General features: G+C 44.5%; 2 protein-coding genes across 2 annotated transcripts in view; one reads left to right on the top strand and one right to left on the bottom strand.

The window, feature by feature from the left end:
• LOC126531667 (uncharacterized) overlaps window positions 1-23,109 on the top strand; it is a 698,627-nt gene that overhangs the window by 604,082 nt on the left and 71,436 nt on the right. The gene's annotated exons all lie outside the window — the stretch shown is intronic.
• Window positions 838-23,079, bottom strand: SIFa (neuropeptide SIFamide). The gene is made up of 4 exons (XM_072288466.1): window positions 22,977-23,079; window positions 17,633-17,790; window positions 13,258-13,379; window positions 838-1,017 (listed from the first exon to the last, which is right to left on the bottom strand). The coding sequence occupies exons 2-3, from the start codon at window positions 17,757-17,759 to the stop codon at window positions 13,282-13,284; spliced, it is 225 nt and encodes a 74-aa protein (XP_072144567.1). The 5' UTR covers window positions 17,760-17,790; window positions 22,977-23,079; the 3' UTR covers window positions 838-1,017; window positions 13,258-13,281.

The following is a 23,109-nucleotide window of genomic DNA, read 5'->3' as shown; positions in this document are numbered from 1 at the left end:
CCTAAATCTTTTTAGACTATAGATAGTCTAAAAATGTTTAGGATAATATTAAAAGGGCAAAACAATGTCGGAGCTCAAACTTGAAAGTAATGTAATTTTAATGGCGCGGCTCCTTACGGGCACCGTAGTGGCACCCGTGCGATGTCATGACAGGCCCTACACGGCGTGTTGAAGCTTTCAAGGGTGCCAGAAATTTTGGTGCACCTGGGCATGCCGCGTCCACGTTAGACGGACCCGTGTATAGTTAGAACACAGTCCGAGAAGTTCAAGCGTAGCGCTTAACCTTGCTGTCGCACTCACTGCTTCCCCACTTGGGAGGAACTGCCATTTTGTTTTTATTTGCAACAAAATAAACTCTAACTACGCGGTCCAAACACAGCAACTGAGTCGACAGCTCAGTTGCTGTTCCACTCAAAATTTAGAAGAGGGAGTTGTGTCTTGACTCCAATAAGCACAAGGTGGCAGTGTAGTCTGACGCTCAAAACTTCATTACACCTACAGGATTCAGCAGAATAATGCATCTCCAAATGCTACCAGTATTAAACATTTATACTGGTGGCGTCCAATGCAATATCGATCCAACAACCAACAGACCCTAGAGTAGGTCCCGAAGGAAGAGTGGGTCTTGTTTTTACTGGCGTCTTTCAGATTTCCAGAGATTCATTCGGCACTCTCTAGATTTTTGTAGCGACTTGTTCTATGTCACTTCACCTTTCTTTTTTTTTTTCTTTTACGACCAGAATTCGGAGGAGGGCCAGTCTCTCGTTTGGCTACCATAAGAAATGCTGGCTGGAGGTTGAGCCGTGCTTCAAATTAAGGACAGCTAAGTACCGTGAAGCCGTTTGAAGAAATCATGTGTTTATTCCATTCTACTCTACATCCGCAGGTGACCAGATGCACATTGTGTACATTGTGTAGTGGTGGCTGCGGATCCTTTATGTCAGATTGTCGGAGGTTTCTTCTGTTCTGGATGGAGATATTGGCTTCGTCTGCTCCTGTGTCAAGAAACGCGTCCTTCTGTAAAGAGCCAAGACAATTGTGGCATACAGCAAGCCTGTTTCACTCAAGCAGCGCATCTTGGCTTTGTAATACATCAAACAAGAGACGCGAAAAAGAAATTATGAGATGAAAACTGCAGAAGGAATCGGTATCCCCGGATCAAGTTAGATTTTCCTATTGAAAACACACGCGAAATGCCTGAGGGTACCAAAATGACATTTTTTTTTTTGCATTTAAAAAGGAAACGCACACTCCAATCTTTATTAGCTATAAAAAATTGAAAATGTTGGCAGCAGAAAGGGTTGGCTGTCGCAAAGCTTAGTCGAACATTTAAAAAAAAATAAAGCACTAGGGAGAAAGAAAACCCTGTCATAACAAATCCATGGATCAAGAAAAAAAGAATAGAAAGAAAGAAAACGGCAATAAATGTACAAGAACACACATAAAGAAGCCATAGGAACACAGATATCACAGTTCACACAGAATTGATAAAGTCGCCTGTCCACGAGAAAATCCGGTATAGCTTTCGAAAGTCAATCCCTGTTTCCTAGGGCGCGACCAGTGTTCAAGCATTCTCTGCCTAGAGAAAAGACTTGCTGTCTAGTAAAGCACTGAGACTTCTTTGAAGGATCTCTCACTGCTATAGTCTTGGGCGCATTCAGCGAGATATTGCTCTGCGGAAGCTTCCATTGTTCGACATTGCGTGCAGTCAAATATCATTTTCCTTGCAGGAAGTAAGGGTGTGTAAACTGTGCCAGAGCTTGTCAACTGCGCGATCAATGTTTAGGTTCACAGACAAGCAAAGCAAATATTCAGTGCTGTACAATAGAGACGAATCGCACGTTCGTCAAACCACGTCGGCAGTCACAATTGTATCACAGGTCTCAAAGGAAACGCTTCGAATCCGTTTGCAAGACTACAACAGGAGTCAGCACGGCTAAAGTATGTGCCGCAGCAGCCAGTTTAGCTTCTGTGACAGCTATGCTACTATGGCTTGAGATGCATTGTAAATATATCGGACTACGGGGGAATTTTCCGACAGTGAAAGGCTTAGTGATTCCAGCAATATCTGTTATAGACTCGCTTCCCTAGTCATCCTTATTTGCCCAGGAGTTCATCTCTGGTGTCCGTCGTAGGCAGTATACCAGGTCTTTTTCTTTTTTGTTTTGTTGCTTCGAAGACAACATTTTTTTTTTCTTTTTATTGCCTGTTGCAGACATCGTAATTATAGTACTTGTGCTGGATTGCTCAAATAGGCGGAATGATAAATTGAAATGCATAATCGACTAATTACAAAATCATCTAATGCATTTTTGACAGATTATGTTACGGCATATATTGCGGTTGATGAATTGTAGCAGGGTGAGTTGGGAAGGCGCGTAAACCTGGAACGAATTGTCAGGAGGAAACCAGTTTCGCGGTAGCTATTCTCAAAGTGTGCGATGAAGTACATGCGCGTTCCAGTTGTTTTCGCGCTTCAATGCATAAAACGCTGTTTTGTTAAACAGTTAAGTGGAACAACAATGTATGGCACAAAGTGCTAAGGCGCATATCTCGAAACCGATGCCTATATGCCTTGCAAGCTCACCACCTACAATTCGTAAAATTGCATTAGGTGACGTAGAGTAATTATTTAAGAACTTCATTCGTAATTTTAATACGTAAGAATTCTTTAGCGAGTACCCCGGCAAAATGTGTCCGTAATGCGAAAATGTCACACCATTTATCTGCAATGTAAACACATCATTGCCGAAGTTAAGACATTTAATCATTGCACTAGTCTAAACGTAGATTATCCCTAGTTTTGTTATCGATAAAGAAGGAGCGTAAAATGAAAAAAAAAAATAAAAGCGAAAAGAGATAACCATGCTCGTCATGCCCCTTGAAACTTTGCGTTCTAGCAATACTGGTGTGCGTGCCAAGAAGCCTGCTTTAAAATTTCGGAGCGTAAAAAAATTATTTGATAAAGTGAAAGCTTGGACGAGTTGGTGATTCAATATCGACATGTCTGCACAGCGCGAAAGACGAGGACAGAAGATAGGACACAGCAGAATCGCTGACTTCAACTAAGCTCTATTTGTGAAACTGCCAGAACTATATACTTTAGGCATGAGCAAAATTGATAAAAACGTTTGTATGATGTCACACATCTCATAAACCCCTATAGCATCACAACCACATACTTGATTTCGTGTTTGGTTAGGGCAATTGATAGCATGCTGATGCAAAGGTCCCCCAGGTGCTGTATCTTGTCAGCCTCATAATCTTCAAACACCGAGAACAGCTTACTCGGGAAATCATAGAGGCTGGCAAGTTACAGCGGCTGGATGACTTTTGCATCACCATGCCTTTTGTTGCCCTCACTAAAAACAAAATCAAGTATCTGGCTGTGATATGATAGGGCTTCTAGAGATGTGTGACATCCTACAAATGTTTTTGTCACTTTTTAATTATGTCTAAAGTATATAGTTCTGGCGGTTTCGCAAATGAAGCTTAGTTGAAGTCAGCGCCTGTGTTGCGTTGGTTCTTCTATCCTCGTCTTTTGCGCTGTGCAGACTTGTCAATAAAAAAAAATGATCGAATAGTTGATTAGCAGATGTGACAACATTGTAATAGCAGATTATTCATAGCCTTAAAAATTTGGTGACGTCACCGCGCTCACGTCGCAACATTAAAAAGACGTAAAATAAAAAATAAGCCGACCATTACGATACCCCCCTAATGCGAAATTTCAGCGCAGCTCTTTACATGTTTTCATTTCGCGATATATTGGCTTTCGCAGACAATCTATCTCGTGTGGCACGTTGCAAACGGAGCGAAGTCTGGCGCGACTGCCTCGCTAATTGGGAGACCGCGAGAGCCATTGCGTGAGTGACGCGTAGGCGCGATTCGCAGCAGCCGCCACAGACAGACCTCCGCTCATGCAGCGCTTCGTTTCAATATATGATACAAGTTATGCCATAGGTGAACAGACGACATGCGTTACTCTGGCACCATCTCGTAGCCATCGTCACCGCAGAGCCCATCTTGCGCCGCACTACGCTTTTCTTCTCACGTTTTCGCGATACCCTCCTCCTCCGCTTTCCGCCTCATTGTTCTGTTGCGACCTTCTCCGCTTTCCTCCTAGCGCTCTCTTCGCTATCGCCGTCTTTCATTTCTCGCTGCGCTCCGCGTTCGCTCGGTTACGAGGGACGCTGACGCTCGCTACAGGAATGGGTGCCCAAAGAGCTACACTCTAAAAGGAAATACTGCGTACTCGAATCAGCAGAGAAAAAGAAAAAAGAAGCTGATGGAGATGAAGAACCAGCAGCTGCGGCTACACAGAAACAGAGAGACATTCAAAGCGAAGGAGAAGCAGTCTCCGAGCCTCCACAAAATAAATGTAGGTTGTCTGATTTCGAAAAACAAATTGTGCAGGACGCAGCAATGAAAGCAGATTGTAATCTTATGATTGTATGGAATGTAATAGTGCTCGCAATGCTATGATATGGTCTAAGCAGGATAGACAAGATAAGCAACAGAAATGCTACAGAAATTCTGAGAGTCGTCTACTAATGTGTAAACATTCATTTTCAGTGGGAAAGCGATGGGTATACATGCATAAGCTAGGCAAAGCAAGTATAGCGAAAATCGAAGTAACATGGGCGCCAAAGAATGCTTACGCGTTATTCGTAGACAATTCGCAGAATTTCTGTAGCATTCTTTTTTGTAGTTGATTATAATCTAGATTATGCAGGTAATGTGCGCCTCTTTGAGTATCCAGTTCAACAATTAGAGTTATGCTACCTGCAACAAGGCGATATTTTAAAACTTTATAGCCTAAAAAGCACCCCGTAAATAATTCTCTGAAGGTCATTCTCCTTAACACAGTTTAGAGTTATGACTTCTGCTTCATTTTCGCTGCACAGTGATTCCCACTATGCCTGAAAAAGTCTCATCTCATCATTCCATGCAATCAGCTCTAGCCGTCGAATGCGTTTTGTTACGTCTCAACACGGCGATGAGCATTCCTCAGACGTTTTCCATGAGGCAGTCCTTTCATCAGTGCGCGCCCAGACGACGCCGTGATCCAAATTAGACTGTGACGCACAAACAAAGCTCACTTCGAGGTTCAAACTACCGCGAAGATCCCTCTACCTGAACCTGACCCTGACAAGCTGAACTAATTGATGAAAGGGGCCAACGGCGAAGGCTACCGTGGGAAACAGCGTCGACCTAAAATTCCCAAATTACTACGCGCTTGAGCCATATGCGAGGGCGAAGGTGCAACATAGGAGGCGGAACAGTGCGACATTCTGAGAGGGATGTTGTGACCGTTTCGACGATTGTGATTGGCCGAGATACAGTAAGCAAATTCCCTAGCTTAGTCACCTAGGAAAGTTGACGGGATTAAAACCGAAACATTTGGCGCAGGAGGGGTGTGCTGACGTGTCCTGATGAGAACTCAGACATTTAATATGCTCTTTCATAGAGTGAACCTTCATATCTGCAGCCAGTGCTAATAATGTAAAATAAGCCCTTTTTTCTTCAATCGTATGCTACCGGACGTACTCATCAATGTGCCGGGAAGATTCCTGGCCTAAGTGCTACCTCGAGACACCACAGTTTTCTTTCCTTTCACGCCCATTCTATGGCTCTAGTGTGGGTTACTTGGGGGACCAGTTACATAAAGTAACCAACTGCATTTTTTATTTCTGAAGTAGAACATCGCCTATCGCATTTGTTCTTTATAGTGTCGTCTGGAGGCGAATAGTGATTTTGGAGACCGGATCGAATACGAATCGAATAGTGCCAGAAGCGAATCAAATCGAATCGAATATCGATACTTTTCTAATAGATTTCGAATAATGAATAGCCGTTAACTCAATTAATATGAAATCGTGATCACATCCTAGTATTGTTATTCTTTCAAGTTTTTGTCTTCGCATAATACGTTATAAAGCGCCGTTTATTAACAGCCTAAATAGAGTATTAGTGGCAAATAAATAGTTCCTTCGCATGCACAGGGTTCTTCAGAGAGTGCGAATCGTTCCTTTAAGCCTTTGAAGTATGATTATCTAAGTGACGTAGCATGCTCCTCGGCGCAAGTTCTCATATTTTATGTCTATATAAATAGTATGCCCGCGGGGTGAAATTTTACGTACTTTTGCTCCAATTTTATGTTTATTCGGGCACATTTGACATTTTGAAACATTCGAACAGTGTTCCAAAAATATTCGCATTTACGAATATTGACTATTCGATTCGAAAACCGAATTCAATGGTATACTGTTCTATTAGTTATTCGGATGTATCAGATATTCGCGCACCCCTACTGCCGTTATTTTATGTTACAGCCGCCATCTTTCGTTACATCGCTTACTGCGCGGTCCTTGGTTTCCGTTCAAGTACCTTTCTTGTTCTCCAGCTTTCGGCTACTCTTGCCTTTATACACTCAACTCGAGAAGTTCAGAAAAAAATAGTAACGTTCTGCTTGTGTACTTGTGTTTTTGTTTTTTAGCTCTCCCGTGGCAACCACGACATCTAACACGCGAGCGTCAGGCTTCTTGCAGTCACTCTCAGACATGGCTATCCACCAGACGACCAGCTGAGTGCCTATTTCGATGCATTTATGGCATCGCAATTAGCACCAACCGGCTGAGATCAAAGAGGTGCAATCAGGCTTACATGACGCTTGTAGCGCAGGTTTTCTGTCTAACGTTTGCTTATTTTCCTTTACCCTCCTGCTGATGCTTAGGAAATACCTTAGTGCATCGTCTTTCTGCTTTACTTCCTCCAACGCCATCGCGATGGCCCGACATTCGTGTTTGTTTAGCGTTCATCACATTCACGACAAGCTTTCTACGGTTGTAGGTGGTGTATCGTTGATGACTACCAGGAAGTCTTCGAGAGATAATGCATTAATGCGGCGAAGTGAGGCTCTCGGGTAGGAAAACTTTCCCAAGAGCCTGAAGAAGTAAACACAAAAGGGTAATCCTAAAAATGAAAGATAGACCAAAAGGGCGTGGAATGACGTGGTCGAGTGTTTTCCTTGCATATTGTGCATAATTCCTACTGCAGATGTTGCTCATGGTATGCGATGCAGACAGGTTCCTCTGGGATATACAGTACCTTACATGGAAGTTTTTGGGAACTGGTGTGGAGGAGGGGTCGGGAGGCCTGGTTCGACAGCTATAAAAAAAATTGCTGTTTGAGCGGAAATGTGAGAAATGCGACCCTTTTAGTGGTCTTATACATTATTCCAGATTCGTACTGCATAAAAAAGCTACAATTTATGCACAAACTTCGCAATGCGACACTTAATAGTACGTAAATTTCAAAAAAATATTGTTTGACTATTTACCGCCTAGGGTGACTGCTTTATAACCAGTTCCTTCTAGGTATCCCGCTAAAGTATATATGTACAGCTTACTTTGCTATATGACAAAAATGCTATTGTCTCTGTGCTTGAGATGTTGCCAAGGTAATCTAGGAAAGGTTTAACGTGAGACGTTCTGATCGATTACACATATTTTGTAATATGAAACAAAAGTTATATCGGCAAGAGATTGAAGCTGAACACGGAAACCAGGAGCCCTATAACGTAAAACAATTCCATTGTGTTTTTATTCCAATCTCCTCCTGTCAAATTTAAGTAAACGCTGACACAAGTATCGGGCGGTAGCTTGCAGCGTTGCTTGAAAAGCCCAATCAAACACGCTCCTCTTTTATAGGATGTCACTGTTTTTGCTTTCAGAGCAAATAGCATTGCCTACATTGCGCAGCTTTCCTTATCGAGTTGGCTGAAAAGAGGCGAGGAGTACGCTCAAGGGGTGAGGGTTTCGAGAGGTCCGAGGAAGGCAGAGTGAAAGTAGATAACCGGATAAAGAGCATTGTGCCGGCGTATTTCATTGGTCCGCTTCCCCTTACTTAGCTTGCGGTGGCTGGTGCAAAATCACGGTGCCGTGCAACGGAATGGTTAAATTTCCGCCAAAATGGGTCCTCAGCAAAACAAAAGTTGGCAGAGCGATGTCGTACACGTGCCCAAACGGATCGATAGCGTTATAGAGCCGCGCAAACCATTTTATTACTCGCAAGTAAATCCATGCTCTCCAACAGCTCCGAGTAGCCAGTACCAGAGCTATCAGCGGTCAGCCATCTTTTATTGCTTTCAGAACGGGGCAGTCTCCGGCTATTCAGAAAAAATTAACTTTTGTTCGTCATACTAATGCGTTTTTAACGCGTACACGTCCCTTTGGTGCGGTGAGTTATCGCGGTTATGTGACGTCACGTGACAGACAGGCGAAGTGGGTGCAGCCCGAAAACGTTTGACCAATACCAAAGGTGAATGGCAAAAAAAGGCGTCGAATCACAAAGAATTATTTTTCTTTTGTTCGCTCTAATCATGCATAATCAGTGTGCATACAACATATCAGGTGAGGCGTTCTTACGCTTTTCGCGACGTCGCGTGACAGACGGGTGAAGTGGGGTGGCCCAAAAATTTTTTGACCAATCGTTGAAGGGTGGTTGCAGAATTGGAATAGAAAAGTTTGGGATAGCTTTACGTTATAGCGCCCTAGAGCAATCTAAGCGGGTCTAAGAAAATGCACAATTGTGAACTCTCCAAATTGCAGTTCTTAGCTTCCTTTGTAAAATGCACGTCATAAAATATAAATGGTATTGTTCGGTCTTCACTGATCAAATATGTTGCATCTAAAAAGAGTTGTTTGATTCTGTCGACTACTGGAAGTGGATGGTTTACTCGGGTCTATATAGTTGTTTAAAAGTGCCAGGAAAATAAAATTTTAAGGATTTCAAGCATCAAGTCGTTAGCTTTCTTTTTCAGCAATGAAAATTGATATCACAATACTATTAACAACATCACTTATAGCGTTGAAAGTGAACAACGTCGAAATATCATACAAAGTCCTTAAATCCTTTGAACTTTCGCAACTTTTGCAATACACCCATATCAATGTAAAATTTTCGCGTAAGCTGGAAACAAGTATATTTTATTTTCGTGTTTTAGGCATTCCAAGTGCAAATTTCAGACTTGCGGTACCTACTTTTATTGCAAATATACGAAATACTAAGATTACTGTTAGATATTCTTTATTCCTAATTTTTCGAGATGTTCTCTGTCTCAAATAAAGCATCTGCTATTATTAAAAGCACTTAAACGGTTGCCAAACGAGATTATTTCTCCGCTTGTCATGTGCACTAAAGATACCTAAAATGTCGCATTGTCATAAATTTTTATTTCACCGCAACCAGTACTCATCACGAAGATAAGTACAGTTTTCTGTAATCTTTCTGGCTACTCGTTACTGTATAACCTTTAAACAGTAAACGCTCACTGGTTTTAGCCTGTAAGCCAGTAGCCAGCATCAGTAAGTGAATATAATTACAAGCAAATAATTGTGTTTCAAAAGCCAGTTTACATGTCAAAACAAGTTCTACCCCTTACTAGTTTACTGCTTTTTAAGACAACTAGGTGCCTCCCAAAACCAGTATGCCCCCAGTCTTCCTCGACCAGTAAGTCAGTTCGAAACCAACACGTAACCAATTATTAATGGTTTTCATTACCAGAATACTGGTTCATACCAGAAATCCCTGAATGTTTAGTTCGCTTACTGGTTCTCGTCCCTGGTTTTGGTATTACTATAATTTGAAATTTCATCTTTTATAAGTAATCTGGCGTGAACCCATTCAATCTTTCCTTTTGAAGGAGTGAGTGGTTTTTACAATGGAATAACGCTGAAACTTTTCCCTTGCTCTTTTTATATATAGACGATGTGCACGCAATAATTTACTACGAAAGTCAGAGCAAAACATGTCAAATATCTGTATTTTCTTGTTTCACCGAGAAATAGACGGGAAAAATGTTTTTTCTTCTTTTGTTTTGTTTTTCTTGTTGTTTCCCACAAAACGAATTTTTATGCTACTGTAGATTTTGTTTCCTTCGTCAGCATAAAACTGACATTAGTATTTACAGACACTGAGATCCCTAGAAGCGACTAATTTGTCCTCTTCAACAAATCGACATTATTTGCGCGGTTCTAGCGGCCGCCAACGCAGTTTTCCAAGGGCGTTTGTAATCTTGGGGATAAACCCAACCATGTGGACCTACGGCGGCTAAAATGGCTGTTTTGCCGTCTGACTAAGACATCAGGAGTCAAATTCGCAAAATGGTTCTTCCGTGAGAAGTGAGCGGTCGCGTTCACTATTGACTTGCTTACTGCTGTGAGAGGCTGGCAGTAGCTCTTACGAACCTCTGTAGTGCACCAAGCAATTTTTGAAAGTAGGCTCTCAATGCTGATAACGGTAGTGCTGGGAAGCGTATGCAATGACTAATAAACAAATTTCTAGTGCGGACTCTTGGGTTTCAATTTCGAGCCCGGCGCACACATATTGTATAAACGCCCCGCGCACTTCATTTTACGTACCATGCTGGCCACTATTTATCCATGTGCGCAGTTTCTATCGCATATCCCTGGTTAACAATAGCGTGTCAGGCTGTTCTCTCGTCAATGAACTGCACCTGCACACTCTGCACCTCGGGTCGTCTCATTTCGCAACAGTTTCTTCTCCAAGCTCACCCCGCTTCCGTGCACTCTAAAATGTTTTGCGCCTTCATGGGTGTATAAAGGGTGTTTGCTCGTTATAGGGGTAGCACCCTCAGATTTAAGGAGCAAGATCGAATCGTTGGTGAGGACCAATGAAGTTTTCTTGTTTGCCGACATATTGTGGCAAGTAAAAGTGGTAATAGCTGTGATAGACAACAGTAAAAGTGCATTACATAAACCTTCAAAGCTCTCGCTGTCAAATTCTCTTATCCGGTATTTCTCTGCACCCAAGGTGTACGGAATTATTGCACAACATTCAACTTCAATTTTTCTCATCGCACGTGTAGTAAAAGCTCGCTGTCGTACGCAATAAAAAATTTATATCCCTAAAGGTAGGAGTGTTAGCCATGGGTCAGAGCAACACCCTGAAGGGTGTAAAAATTCTTAGAGTGTGAATCCTCGTTTTCTTATATCCCTGAATCGACTCATGCAATGGTGCGCTTCGTGGTGATTGCAATCCGTTCCTTTCCGTGCGCTTCAGGCCCCAAACAAACTGCGAATTATGCTATACTCCGTTTCAGACATCAGGTGCAATGCTATGGAAGCTACGCAAGAAGTTCGGTGACGAAAATGTATCACTGCTCGCGTTCCGTCCTTACCTCGCTTCACGCCAAAAGCTGAGGCTCGTGAAGCTTCCGTGAAGCTTCCGCGATGGGTTGCCAATAAAAAAACATCACCGTCCCTTCCAGTCCGTCAAGATGGTCGAACAGCGACCCTCAGTTAGTTACAGCGAGTATTATACCATGTAAGTCAAACTTCGCAAGCAATCTATATTGTAAATCTTTTGTTTCACCATTCTTTCACCTTCCGGCACTGCCGATGTGTCTCTGGGTCTCGGGCGCGAACTTCGGTATCGGCGTCCCGGCGCTGCTGTTTAAACTCGGCATATATCTCTGGCGCGCAGCTCGGGGTCGGCCCTACGATGACGAGATCGTTCACGAGCCAACTCTCGCTGACGTGCGCGGTAGGCAGCTTCTTCCTCAGGGGTAAACACTACTCGTGGTCTTCCCACAGTTGTCGCTGGGATGGAATGTGAGGAGCCACTAATCCAAAGCTCTGTATATTTGGCGCGCGGCCCACCACTGGAGATGCGGGCGCTGCAATCGTTTTGGCGATTGACGTGGCTGCCGGCACTTCTTGCGCCAACAAGAAATGTCAGCAGCCACGTCGATTGTCACGCGCTCCTAGTATCGCGTTTCACTCGCTGGGCACTGTTCGTTGGTCGCAAACCACCAGCATAACATATGTTTCTTTCGCGGCAGGGTGGAATCAATCGTCGATAAATTCGATGCCGATCAGGATCGATCGCCGAAAATGCACCGTGGAACAACCGTGTAAGATTCGAGTATAGAAAGCATTCTCAAAGGGGGAAAAGGGTCCCGCCGACCCCTTTCCCCCTGTTGAGCTCTTCTTTTCCTCTCCCGCTAGGTCCCGTGGCCTCTTTTAGCGAAGTCCGACAACGACGGCACAGGGTCCGCATAAACAGCTTCGCTGTAAGAACCCGAAAAGAAACGCAATGAAAAGCAAATTGATCTAAAACAACGCATTAGATAACCGTATACCCCAGTTTGTTTCTAAAGACTAAACGTATAAGTAAACATATAAACTAAACATATAATGTAAACATATAAACTAAGCATATAAACATATAAACATATAAACACATAAACATATAAACATATAAACTAAACATATAAACATATAAACTAAACATATAAAGTACAGTTTCGCACAATTGCTATGAAGAACATCGAACTATTTCTAAGTGCAGACGCAGCCATTAAAAAAGCTCTCTCTAACCTCCACAGCGATCCACCTGTTGTCTGAACCGGAGTATAGGGTTGTGAAGCTGATAAGACTACCTTCGCCGAAAACAACAACAAAAAGAAAGCTTATGTCTAATACATAGACAACCTCAGGCAAACATTAATATCGGTCAATCCATGCACGTGCAGTATTTACTAGAACATAACTATCTCCAACTCCCACATCTACACCACGAAACCGCACCTCCAATAACGAATATGCAAAATTGCGCAAATGCGGTTCTCCCCACGTCTTCTGGGGAGAAGAATGGGTAACGAAACTTGGATATTCTACGTGAACAACTCCACAAAGCTATAAGCGCAATACGAGGCTTCAGATACAATTTCATTCTGTGTGCGCAGCAATCACAGCTCTCGCTACGGCGTGTGGCTTCACCATGCACTTTGTATCGGAATGCTGAAAAAGCGAGTGGCAACAAGTTACAACACCAAGAGAAGTAGGACAAATTTATTAAAGAGAGTTGGCGAAGTCGGATGCGTGAAGAGGGAGGAGTAAAAGGGGCTAAATACTCATATTATGGGCGCCTTGCATTCGAAGCACCACAATGCGAGAAAAGCCTTCTTTTTGCTCTTTCTATACAGATTAATTTTTCTTCACCGCAATGTACACCTTATTGCCGTGAAGCCGCATTGCACGGCAAAGTTTCGCATGATGCGATCTCCCATGTGCTGCATAATTTCTTTCTTTGATTATTTAGTGCGCGTATTCTTTCAGAAAGCACTGAAGTTGTTGATTTTCTTGCGTATTCGTTAAATTAAATTGCTCAAGAGACATTGCGGAAAGCAAAATGCAGAAGTTATAGCAAAAACTTTATTTCTGTACTCACCTGGATGTTGAGACAAAGATCGTCCTACTGGGTTCCGTCCTGAGGAAGCGGGAACCATTGCGTACAAGTGTCCCAGACTGCCTCACACATAGCGTACTTTATCTCCGCGTTGTTCAGATCCCCTGGGTGGACGACACACAAAAAAAGCTCTCTTGACCACCACATACATTGTTAATGGGCTATATAACACAGCTACCTGGCGATACTTATTGTAAATGTGCGAAGTCATCCGATTATTCTAACGAATGAAAAATAAGCTCTATGGTGATGGTTGTTTGTAATAATATTTTAGTTCTCGCTTAAGAAATGGCCACAATGGCGGAAAACCGTACCGGTGAGCCTGTAAGAGAAGGCATATCTTCCGGCGTGACAGCCACGTAACCGCTTTGATATTCGCGCGTTTCCTGCACTGCATTCGGTGAAACTATTTACTAAGGTAAACGCGAATAGAATCAGGAACACCTTAGACTTCTGTCAAGCAAAGGACCAAGCAGGATTCCGTAAAGGCTACTCAACAATAGACCATATTTACACTATCAATCAGGTGATAGAGAAATGTGCGGAATATAACCAACCCTTATATATAGCTTTCATTGATTACGAGAAAGCGTTTGATTCTGTCGAAACCTCAGCAGTTATGGAGGCATTACGGAATCAGGGTGTAGAGGAGCCGTATGTAAATATACTGAAATATATCTATAGCGGCTCCACAGCCACCGTAGTCCTCCATATAGAAAGCAACAAAATCCCAATAAAGAAAGGCGTGAGGCCGGGAGATCGATCTCTCCAATGCTATTCACAGAGTGTTTACAGGAGGTATTCAGAGACCTGGATTGGGGAGAATTGGGGATAAAAGTTAATGGAGAATACCTTAGTAACTTGCGATTCGCTGATGATATTACCTTGCTTAGTAACTCAGGGGACCAATTGCAATGCATGCTCACTGATCTGGAGAGGCAAAGCAGAAGAGTGGGTCTAAAAATTAATCTGCAGAAAACTAAAGTAATGTTTAACAGCCTCGGAAGAGAACAGCAATTTACAATAGGTAGCGAGGCACTGGAAGTGGTAAGGGAATACATCTACTTAGGGCAGGTAGTGACGGCGGATCCGGATCATGAGACGGAAATAACGAGAAGAATAAGAATGGGCTGGGGTGCGTTTGGCAGGTATTCTCAGATCATGAACAGCAGGTTGCCATTGTTCCTCAAGAGAAAAGTGTATAATAGCTGTGTCTTACTAGTACTCGCCTACGGTGCAGAAACCTGGAGGCTTACGAAAAGGGTTCTACTTAAATTGAGGACGACGCAACGAGCTATGGAAAGAATAATGATGGGTATAACGTTAAGGGATGAGAAAAGAGTAGATTGGGTGAGGTAACAAACGCGAATTAATGACATCTTAGTTGAAATAAAGAAAAAGAAATGGGCATGGGCAGGACATGTAATGAGGAGGGCAGATAACCGATGGTCATTAAGGGTTACGGACTAGATTCCAAGAGAAGAGGAGCGTAGCAGAAGGCGGCAGAAAGTTAGGTGGGTGGAGGAGATTAAGAAGTTTGCAGGGACAACATGGCTACAATTAGCACATGACCGGGGTTGTTGGAGAAGTATGGGAGAGACCTTTGCCCTGCAGTGGGCGTATCCAGGCTGATGATGATGATGATGATTCCGTGACGCACTACTAGCCTTTAAATAAATAGAAGAGGCAAGGGTCACGCTCGTTTACATGGCAGGAAAACTTGAGGGGCCCTGGACGAATCGGAAATTGGTCACCATTATCCTTACAGTAGGTCTCAGAATAAGATTGTGCACGCTCGGGCTCTGCCTGCCCAAGAAACCATCCATAACTAAAGGTCGGCTTGGTGAAGCAAGTTTGCCATGCAGGAGTGTCCTACTCCCGACGCCATGTTTTAGGCCTTTCGTGTTTTAGTACCACTTTGCGAAGCATTTTCAATCTTCAGAATAATTGAAGTGCTGTATGGGCTGCAACTAAAAAAAGTCGCAAGCATATTTCGACGGACATAAGCCTAATGTGGTTGCTTATGAAATGATATTTCTTTGGCTCTCCTTTCAAGTGCGAAAACACACATGTGATGCGTCTGATCTAGAAAGTGGTATGCCTTATAAACCATGGCTTGAATTATTTTCTAAGTGCAGAAGGTATATTGTAGGATCTTGAAATTTTTTTAAACGCGCAATAGGCCGACCAACATGTGGATTTTGGTGGGCCTCAGCAATGTTGGAAGCGGCTGCTCAGCAAAGGCTTTGCGCTTGCTAAGGACCATGGTTATACCTGCCACCATAATGTCTCGGTAGCACTGAATGTTTATCTTGTGATCACCATTATTTTCTATGTCATTAAATTTAGGCTTGCTTCAAGACGGAGGCTTTAATCAATCCTTCGTCATCCTTTGTCTTCCATACGCCGATTTCATCCCGTACCTACCAGTTTCCTAATTTTATCACTTCATGTAAGCCTCTGCCGCCTTAGGCTGCGTTTCCTTTTAATTTGCGTATTCGTCTTCTTCTTTCTCCTTTATTAGATATTAAATATGGGGAGCGTTTGCCATGTTAACGACGGCTACTGTCGAATCTTAGCCGAAAAATCCGAGGACACCTAAGCACTTTTTATGAGTTCTGAATGCGAAAGCATTAATGTCCAATTGAACTCCGCTGAGGAGTCCTTCTAGTTACGAACTCCTCACGGGCAAGCGAGCGCGTTGAGACGCTTGGCCACCGCAGGCTTAGCCCAGCAGGTAAGACACTCGGTTTCTGAACGTGGGGTCGTAGGTTCGAAACTCACTACCGCCAAAGTTTCTCCTTTCGAATTTATTCTGTCTTTCTATGCATTGATTTCCTTAAAGCAATTACTGAGGCGAAGTTAGAACGCAGGTGAAAGCTTGCGCGGGCAAGGAACGCGCGGATAACACAGGCTTGCGAGAGCAAGGGTAACGTGGGGTCGCGGCGATTCCCTCTCCCCTCACGCCACACCTGGCGCGCCAGCGGGGCAGCAGCTGTACCCTTTCGCCCACTCTGCTCCGTCGAGCCGCGCACGTGACACGGAATCACAGCCAATGGCAATGTAGGTGCCCTTTCGCTGCTACAGACGCCAGCTTTCTTGCTCAATAAACCATTTGATGTTTTCGCATCAAAATATAACAAAAACCAGTTCGGTTACTCCAGGAGCGGTATTTTCGAGTGATGCCTTTCAGGGGCACTTTCACTTTCACGAAACTTCACGAGACTAGCGTCGGACTCGTCGGCGTCTAGGTATGCCGGCGTTCTTGACACGCTGTCTTAGCACTGTTGGAACTGTTCCCGAACGATCCGGCCTGTAGACGCCGAACGCGGTTGGAGCTTAGCTCGCGAAAGGGAAGAGAGAGAGACAGAAGAAAGGGGAAAGGCAGGGAGGTTAACCAGAGGGGAATATCCGGTTTGCTACCCTACGCTGGGGAGAGAGGGGAGGGGGAGGTATAGTGATAACAAAGTAGAGATAAAGAAAGGGAAAGTAACTCTGAAAGTGATGGCACCGGAATATCACCCCAGTTGACCACTGGATATCAGCTTCACGCTTTGCATGCTCCAATTTTCTAACCATAAACTGTACAATTATCATTGATTTTTTTTTTGTTAGTTGACTGTTAGATGTGTAGGGGTGCCGTAACTGCAGTGAGTACCGACAATACTGCGGCCGCAGTAAGAAAGTTCATGCATTGGAAATAATTTGGCTCTGTTTGCTTGAAATGGCGTCTCCCATGTGACTGTTGCGCGTGGTGAAATACACAGATTTTCCTTGCTCTACGAAGACACCAGAGCAGCAGACCTCGCATACGCGGTAGTAATGCGAGAGCTACGGTAATCGTAATCCAGGACTTCATTATGAAGCTCCATGTTGCCTCTGTGTAGCGTTCGCACAACTTGTTTTGTTACTTGGGGCCTTTTGTATGCCTCGCCTGCTAATAAGGACATGGGTTTTGTCATGTGCATCTGCACATCTTTGACTGAAAACACATGCTACACGTCTTTCTCTGGTTAACCTGCTGCTCGCTCTATCAATCCTACAAACAACCAAAGATGCTTTAGTACCGTGCCTTAAGAGGCTTCGCTGGTGTATATCCAGCTCTGAGTAAAGGCGATATGAAAGCAGAGTGAAATATGTGGATGTCCACATGAGCACAAGAAGCCATGCTAAAGGTCAGTCATAGACACTAATCAGCCAACTTACGCAATTGTTTTTCCCCTGTCTTACAACTAGCCCTGAATTCCAGACAAGTATCAGTTCTACAGTGTTATAAGAAGTGACCGCTCTGACATTCTGCTGCACGGTATGCCCCATCGCCAGAGCGAACAACGGGAAAGAAAGTTGGGCAGCTGACCTCTGGACCGCTTTCCAAAGATGCTGCCGTTGAAAGGCGGCTTGCGGTAGGCGGCGCACGCCATGTTGGTCATCACTGCCAGCAACAAGAGCGTGCCCAGCACTAGGAAGGCTCTCCACGACTGCATGGTGGATCACGTGGATGTGCTTTTGGTCTCACTGCACAAGAACGAAGACCACTGAAAACTATCCCGCACACAAAGGTCACTGAATTCCCACTGCAGCCACTATGTGACATCTCTGATTGCGAATACCGAATTCAGTTAATTATTTCAGCATACACACCTAGTGGTCAAGTGCCTACACAACTGCGTTTTCTGTTATGTAAGTTATCTTACGTAAACACATGTGGCACGCTCACTGTAGATACTAAACTACCCGGTCAAGTAAGAAGTTTGCTTGATCTATTCTTCTCTCGAAGGAGCAATGCATTCCAGACGCATTGTTCGTTGACGTCTGCCCCATCGTGCGCCCGTGGTACCTGCTACAACATGCATAAATGGGTAATCAGGTGGAGCGAATAGAGACGTTTGATTCCTGCGTCTCCATTTCATTTCAGATTGCACAAAAACAAAATAGAACGTCTAACCACATAAAAAATATGTAGGAATGTGAACGCAAAGCGCTATGAACGGTTGAAGTGGTTCATAGCAAAGATTAGGCCTTCCTTAAAACAAGCGATAAGAAAAAAGTGGCAAACGCAAAGTCATGCAAGTGCAAACTAAAAACGCAAAACGAAAGCGTTCGCAAACATCGAGCACTATATTGTACAATCAGCAGGCCCTAGGAACACAGAAAGGTGATATTCGGATAGGAAGATTGCCCGATTGCCTCTAAAAAGCTGTCTTACAATGTTCTCCGTCCTATTTTTATCTGCCGCCTGATGAGCGTTGGAAAAGCCTGGACTTGCGGGAAAGCAAATATGTCTTCTATCGAAAAGGAATCTCCTTTACAACCCGTTTCTGATTAGTTTCGCCATCTCCTTCTTCTCTGCATCTCTCTCTCTCTCTCTCTCTTTCTCTCTCTCTCTTTCTCTCTCTCTCTCTTTCTCTCTCTCTCTTTCTCTCTCTTCCTCTCTTTCTCTGAGCCAATCAGTAAAGGTACCATCTCCTCTGGATCCGTCAGCGGGGAGAGAGAGAGAGAGAGAAAGAACTAAACGGTAATCCGAGTAAGAACCCGGTTCACCCTAGGTAGGAGTATTCCTTATTCCAAGAACCCTCTGGCTTGGGCTGCCTCCTTGGCCCGGGCGACGAAACTGCGTTGGTCGGCCAGATCATCAGAGGAAAGCTTGGCCTCCCACGTTTCAGTTGTCGTATGTATCTGCGGTGAGTTGGGGCGCTCTTCTTGTGCTTCTATGGGGCGGCCTTCTTTGGAGTCGTCTTGTGAAGCTTGTGAGGTAGGGTCTGCGGATGTGTTACGCAGTGGGCAATCCTGGACCATGTGTTGCAGGGTGTCTGGGACGTCGCAATGGGGGGCATGTGTACGAGTACTGCGTAGGATATAGTCTTACTGCGTAGTATGATTATTCCGTCTACGTAGGTGTTTGTCTGTAGGCGGCGCATGATGACTTCTTCATCTTTGCTCAGATTCTTGTGTAGTGAAGCGTACGTTCTTCTGCTGGGTCGGTGGTGTTGCAGAAGCTCCGAGTACTTTAGGGCGATGTCATCAACGTTGGTGGCCGGCCTAGTGTGGGACTGCAGGAAAGCCCGGCTGGTATGCTCGCGGGCAGCGGCGCGTGCCGCCTCATTTCCTGTCATGCCCTGATGGCCTGGAACCCAGTTGATGTGGGTGTCTGGGAGCGGGGCGCGTGCGATGTGATTTCTAAGTATTTTGAGCGCGGTTCCTGATATACGTCCTTTTTGATAGTTGCGAGGGAGTCTTGATAGTATTGGGAGTCTGTTAGGCTTACTGCTACTTCAGGGCAGGTTGCTTTTGCCAGAGCGATTGCACTTTTCTCTACAGTCTCTGGGCTCTTGCTCGGATGGTGACAGCTGCAAGTTCTTTGCCTTGATCCGTGACGCTTAGAGCAAAGGCGTGTCGTTTAATATACCGGGCAGCATCGGTGTACTTTGTATCAGGGCCTCTCCCGTATTTCTTGCTGAGTGCGCGGATTCTGCTTTGCCGACGCTTCTAATGGTAAGTTGGATGCATATTGCGCGGTGTATACTTGCAACGCTGATACAATCCCGGACTGCAGGTGGGATTCTTGCTTTCTGGTCTGTGTCTGCAATGTAGCGTTCCCTGTAGTTGAGGTAGCGCAAAACTTCACGTCCGATGGGAATGAGCTTGAGCCGCTCTATAGTTGGCTGATTTTATGAGCCCCAACAAACTCTTCCCACGTATTATGGACGCCGAGCTTGAGGAGTTTCTCCGTTGATGCCATGGGTGGTAGGGTCAAGGCTACTTCGATCGCCTTTCCAATGACAACATTGAGTTTCTTGAGTGCAGATAAGGAAGAATTCGACAGCGATTAGGAGTACCGAACACTGCGTGGCGCGTTAGGAAATGCTGTACTGGTGGAAAATCCGATAGCACGTATTACAAGCTTCAATTGTCTAACACTGTCGCAGAAAGTTAACAGTGGATAATGTGCTCGAACTGGCAAGGCAACCAGGCATGATGAAGACTCAAGCCATATCGGGGGATGAGCCTTACGCCAGGAATGACGTCCCGGGGCGTGTGCGCTATGTGTCACTGCTATCGCATATTACTAAGACTGTGCCACAGATAATTTGGCATTATTGCCATCTCACAATGACAAGATCTCGGAATTAACGCTAGTAGATAGAAGGGTGACTTACCCAACGCTAAGTTATTACTTTTACTGTGATATTTTTTTTTAAAAGCATCGTCGCCAAACATGAAAGACATAAAGTTAGGTTAGCAAAATCTCCCTAGGTAGGCGCCGTGCCCATCACTTTGAAGGAGCGAAAACGAGAGGAAATGGAGAATGGGAAGTGTAGACCACGATGGGCAACCCATTTAATTAAACCCAGGCACAATAACGGCACTAAATGCGAGATTGGACTCCTGTGGCAAAAGTAATTTCACAAATCCTTTGTTGTGCTCGTGCGGATTTGTCCGATCTCAGGGGAAATTTTCAATGGCTCAACAACTGTGGAACACCAGGCTGCTGATATTTCCTTGCTGTGGTATTTCCTCACTGACACATAGCGTTAATGGGCGCTGTAAATTCAAGAATCGGCTGCAGCAATAAGTTCTGCCGTCACTGCCTTCTAAAACAATTACAATACAGGCGTTTCAACGCTTCATTTGATTAGATTAGGCGGGATTCCATCCCACCAGAAGCTTTTCTGATACGAGGTAAAGCACATCGTCCACAATAACACCAACCTGATGGACATCTGTATGTACTCTCTTTGAAAAACTTTCTGAGTGAAACAAAGGCCAGGCTTTTGCCTCTGGTGATTTCCGAGGGTTCTGGGAGACGTGCGGACACGCAGTTACTCGAAGTCCTGTCAAATCTCATTGAAACCTCGAGGGTCATTGAGAAGAACTAAGTCATGAGTCTCCTATTCCTTCGAGCAGGCACCTCTTCTACCAACGCGGCTACTTTAAGGAGCCGTCTAGCAGTCACCCTTTCTCTGTCAGACGTCCCACTGCCTCCGGACATCCAGATATTCTGAATAATGCTGACGTTCGCCACTGTTTACACAGGTACGAATTCAATTGGGGTAATAGAAGAATGCCTGTGAAATTGCAAGTTTGAGTTCTAGAATAGGAAACACTAATAAAAGTCGGAAGAACCTAGCCACCAGTTACTAAGTGGCGAGAACTATTTGAACACTTGGGTGCTCAGTTAAAATCGAAAAAAAAGGTCACAGGACGAAAGACGATAGATCATCTGTGATCGTCTCTTCTTTTTCGTATTTGTGTAATTGTTTCGCTTACAGATCATGAAGACGATAGACTCGGCATCCGATAAAAGGCTTCCCTGTTAGCCACTTCCTCTTATATGGAAGCGACCGAAAAGAAAGGCAGTCCTATCCGTTATATGTCACCCACGCATGCTGCAGAAGCGCGTGCTTCTAACATTAGCGTTAATGGAAGGAAGAGGTGGTCTATAGCTTAGTCGGAAAGGTGCTTTGTATGCGCGGCACCGAATAATCACTGAAAGTGGTCGCCGTAACCTTGCTGCGAGTAGTGCAAAGGCAAGCGCGCAAACATTGCCTGTAGGCCTAGACACAAAAATGATTTGAGGCAGGGATCAAACGTAATAGGCAGACTGTGCACACACTCTCATGCATATTTCATCCGTTCGCGTCAGTTGACTTCTTAGGTTAGAACTTTCTGATGTACATATTCTGAGTGTCCGTGAACCGATGGTGAGTAACGCTTTGTCAGAGGGCTTTTACGCACCGGCATTCATATGACTATCGCCATGACACATCTTTATAAAAAGTAGGAGCAGTTCATCTAAGCGTTGAGACCTTCCAGTAGTTATACAGCAGCGCTGAAAAAAGTGAAGTGATACTTAATTATTCCGATGTTAATTAAGGACATTGGTCACATAAAGTCCGAAACCGAAGCTACAGGAATTATTTTGGTTTGTCTGCCCGACAGAAGCTGCTCTTTTGCACGACTTCTGTGCGAAATATAGCCTGTGGAATGGAGTTTACCGCTGTTGTGGTAGGTTTTTCTGACTTAACGAAGGAGCCACAGCCTAAATTGACATGTTATAGCAAATCTAAATCAATAAACCCGTAAAAATTGGTAGCTTATGCGTGCTGGGAAGCCACATCATTTCTAAACTCTGGTCACTTTTTCCCAATTGATGGTGGCAACGTTACGGTTTCTGAAATACGGTGTATCAGTTTCTCCCTGAGAAACCACAGGTCTTTCATTATGTAGGCACTATTTATATTCACCCCACCCTATTAGTGCGCCCGTCGGTATTACGTTTTGATCCCTAATTCTAAACAGTGAATGCTGGATTCGATAAGATTAACTTACTGTATTCCTTTCTTTCTAGCAGCTTCACACTTGACACTATAAGTATGTTACCTCTTTCTCTTTTTCTTGAACGTTAGCTTCGAAAGGCGACAACCACACGCAGTCGGTTCATCACGAACAAGAGGCCATATAGCTGTAGGCCAGTTGACGCACTGAACCATGATGTGCACTTTCCTTGCTATCTTTCAAATTATTGGACGGCGCTAAACCCATTAGCTAAAGTATGCCACATTAGAGGGTGAAACGTGCGCAATGGTTATCAAATGGCCGTGAAGAAGGCAGAAGCATGGCGTACACTGTCTCCCAAGCACGTGTCTACGGCGCGACAGGAACGCTCGCAATTCTCCAGGAAGGACCCCGAACGCACTCACCTGACTTGGTGGGCCCTTCCGGGAACTCTGAGGCAGACCAAAGTGTCCGGACCCGTTGCGTCCCATGCCTCTTATAGGGTGCGCGTGGGTGTTATCGAGGGGGAGGAGTCGGTGCTTGGGGGGCTGCGCAGCC

This window comes from Dermacentor andersoni, chromosome 5, assembly GCF_023375885.2.
Source record: "Dermacentor andersoni chromosome 5, qqDerAnde1_hic_scaffold, whole genome shotgun sequence".
NCBI classification, from domain to species: Eukaryota; Metazoa; Arthropoda; class Arachnida; order Ixodida; family Ixodidae; genus Dermacentor; species Dermacentor andersoni.
The sequence above is the reverse complement of the archived record's forward strand: the minus strand, read 5'-3'. Positions and strand labels throughout refer to the sequence as shown.

Excerpts from the sequence above, each read along its gene's own strand:
- SIFa (XM_072288466.1), bottom strand. The coding sequence starts at position 17,759 with ATGCAGTCGTGGAGAGCCTTCCTAGTGCTGGGCACGCTCTTGTTGCTG. Across the intron at positions 13,380-17,632 it reads CTTTGGAAAGCGGTCCAGAG|GGGATCTGAACAACGCGGAG; the intron begins GTCAGCTGCCCA and ends TCGTCCACCCAG.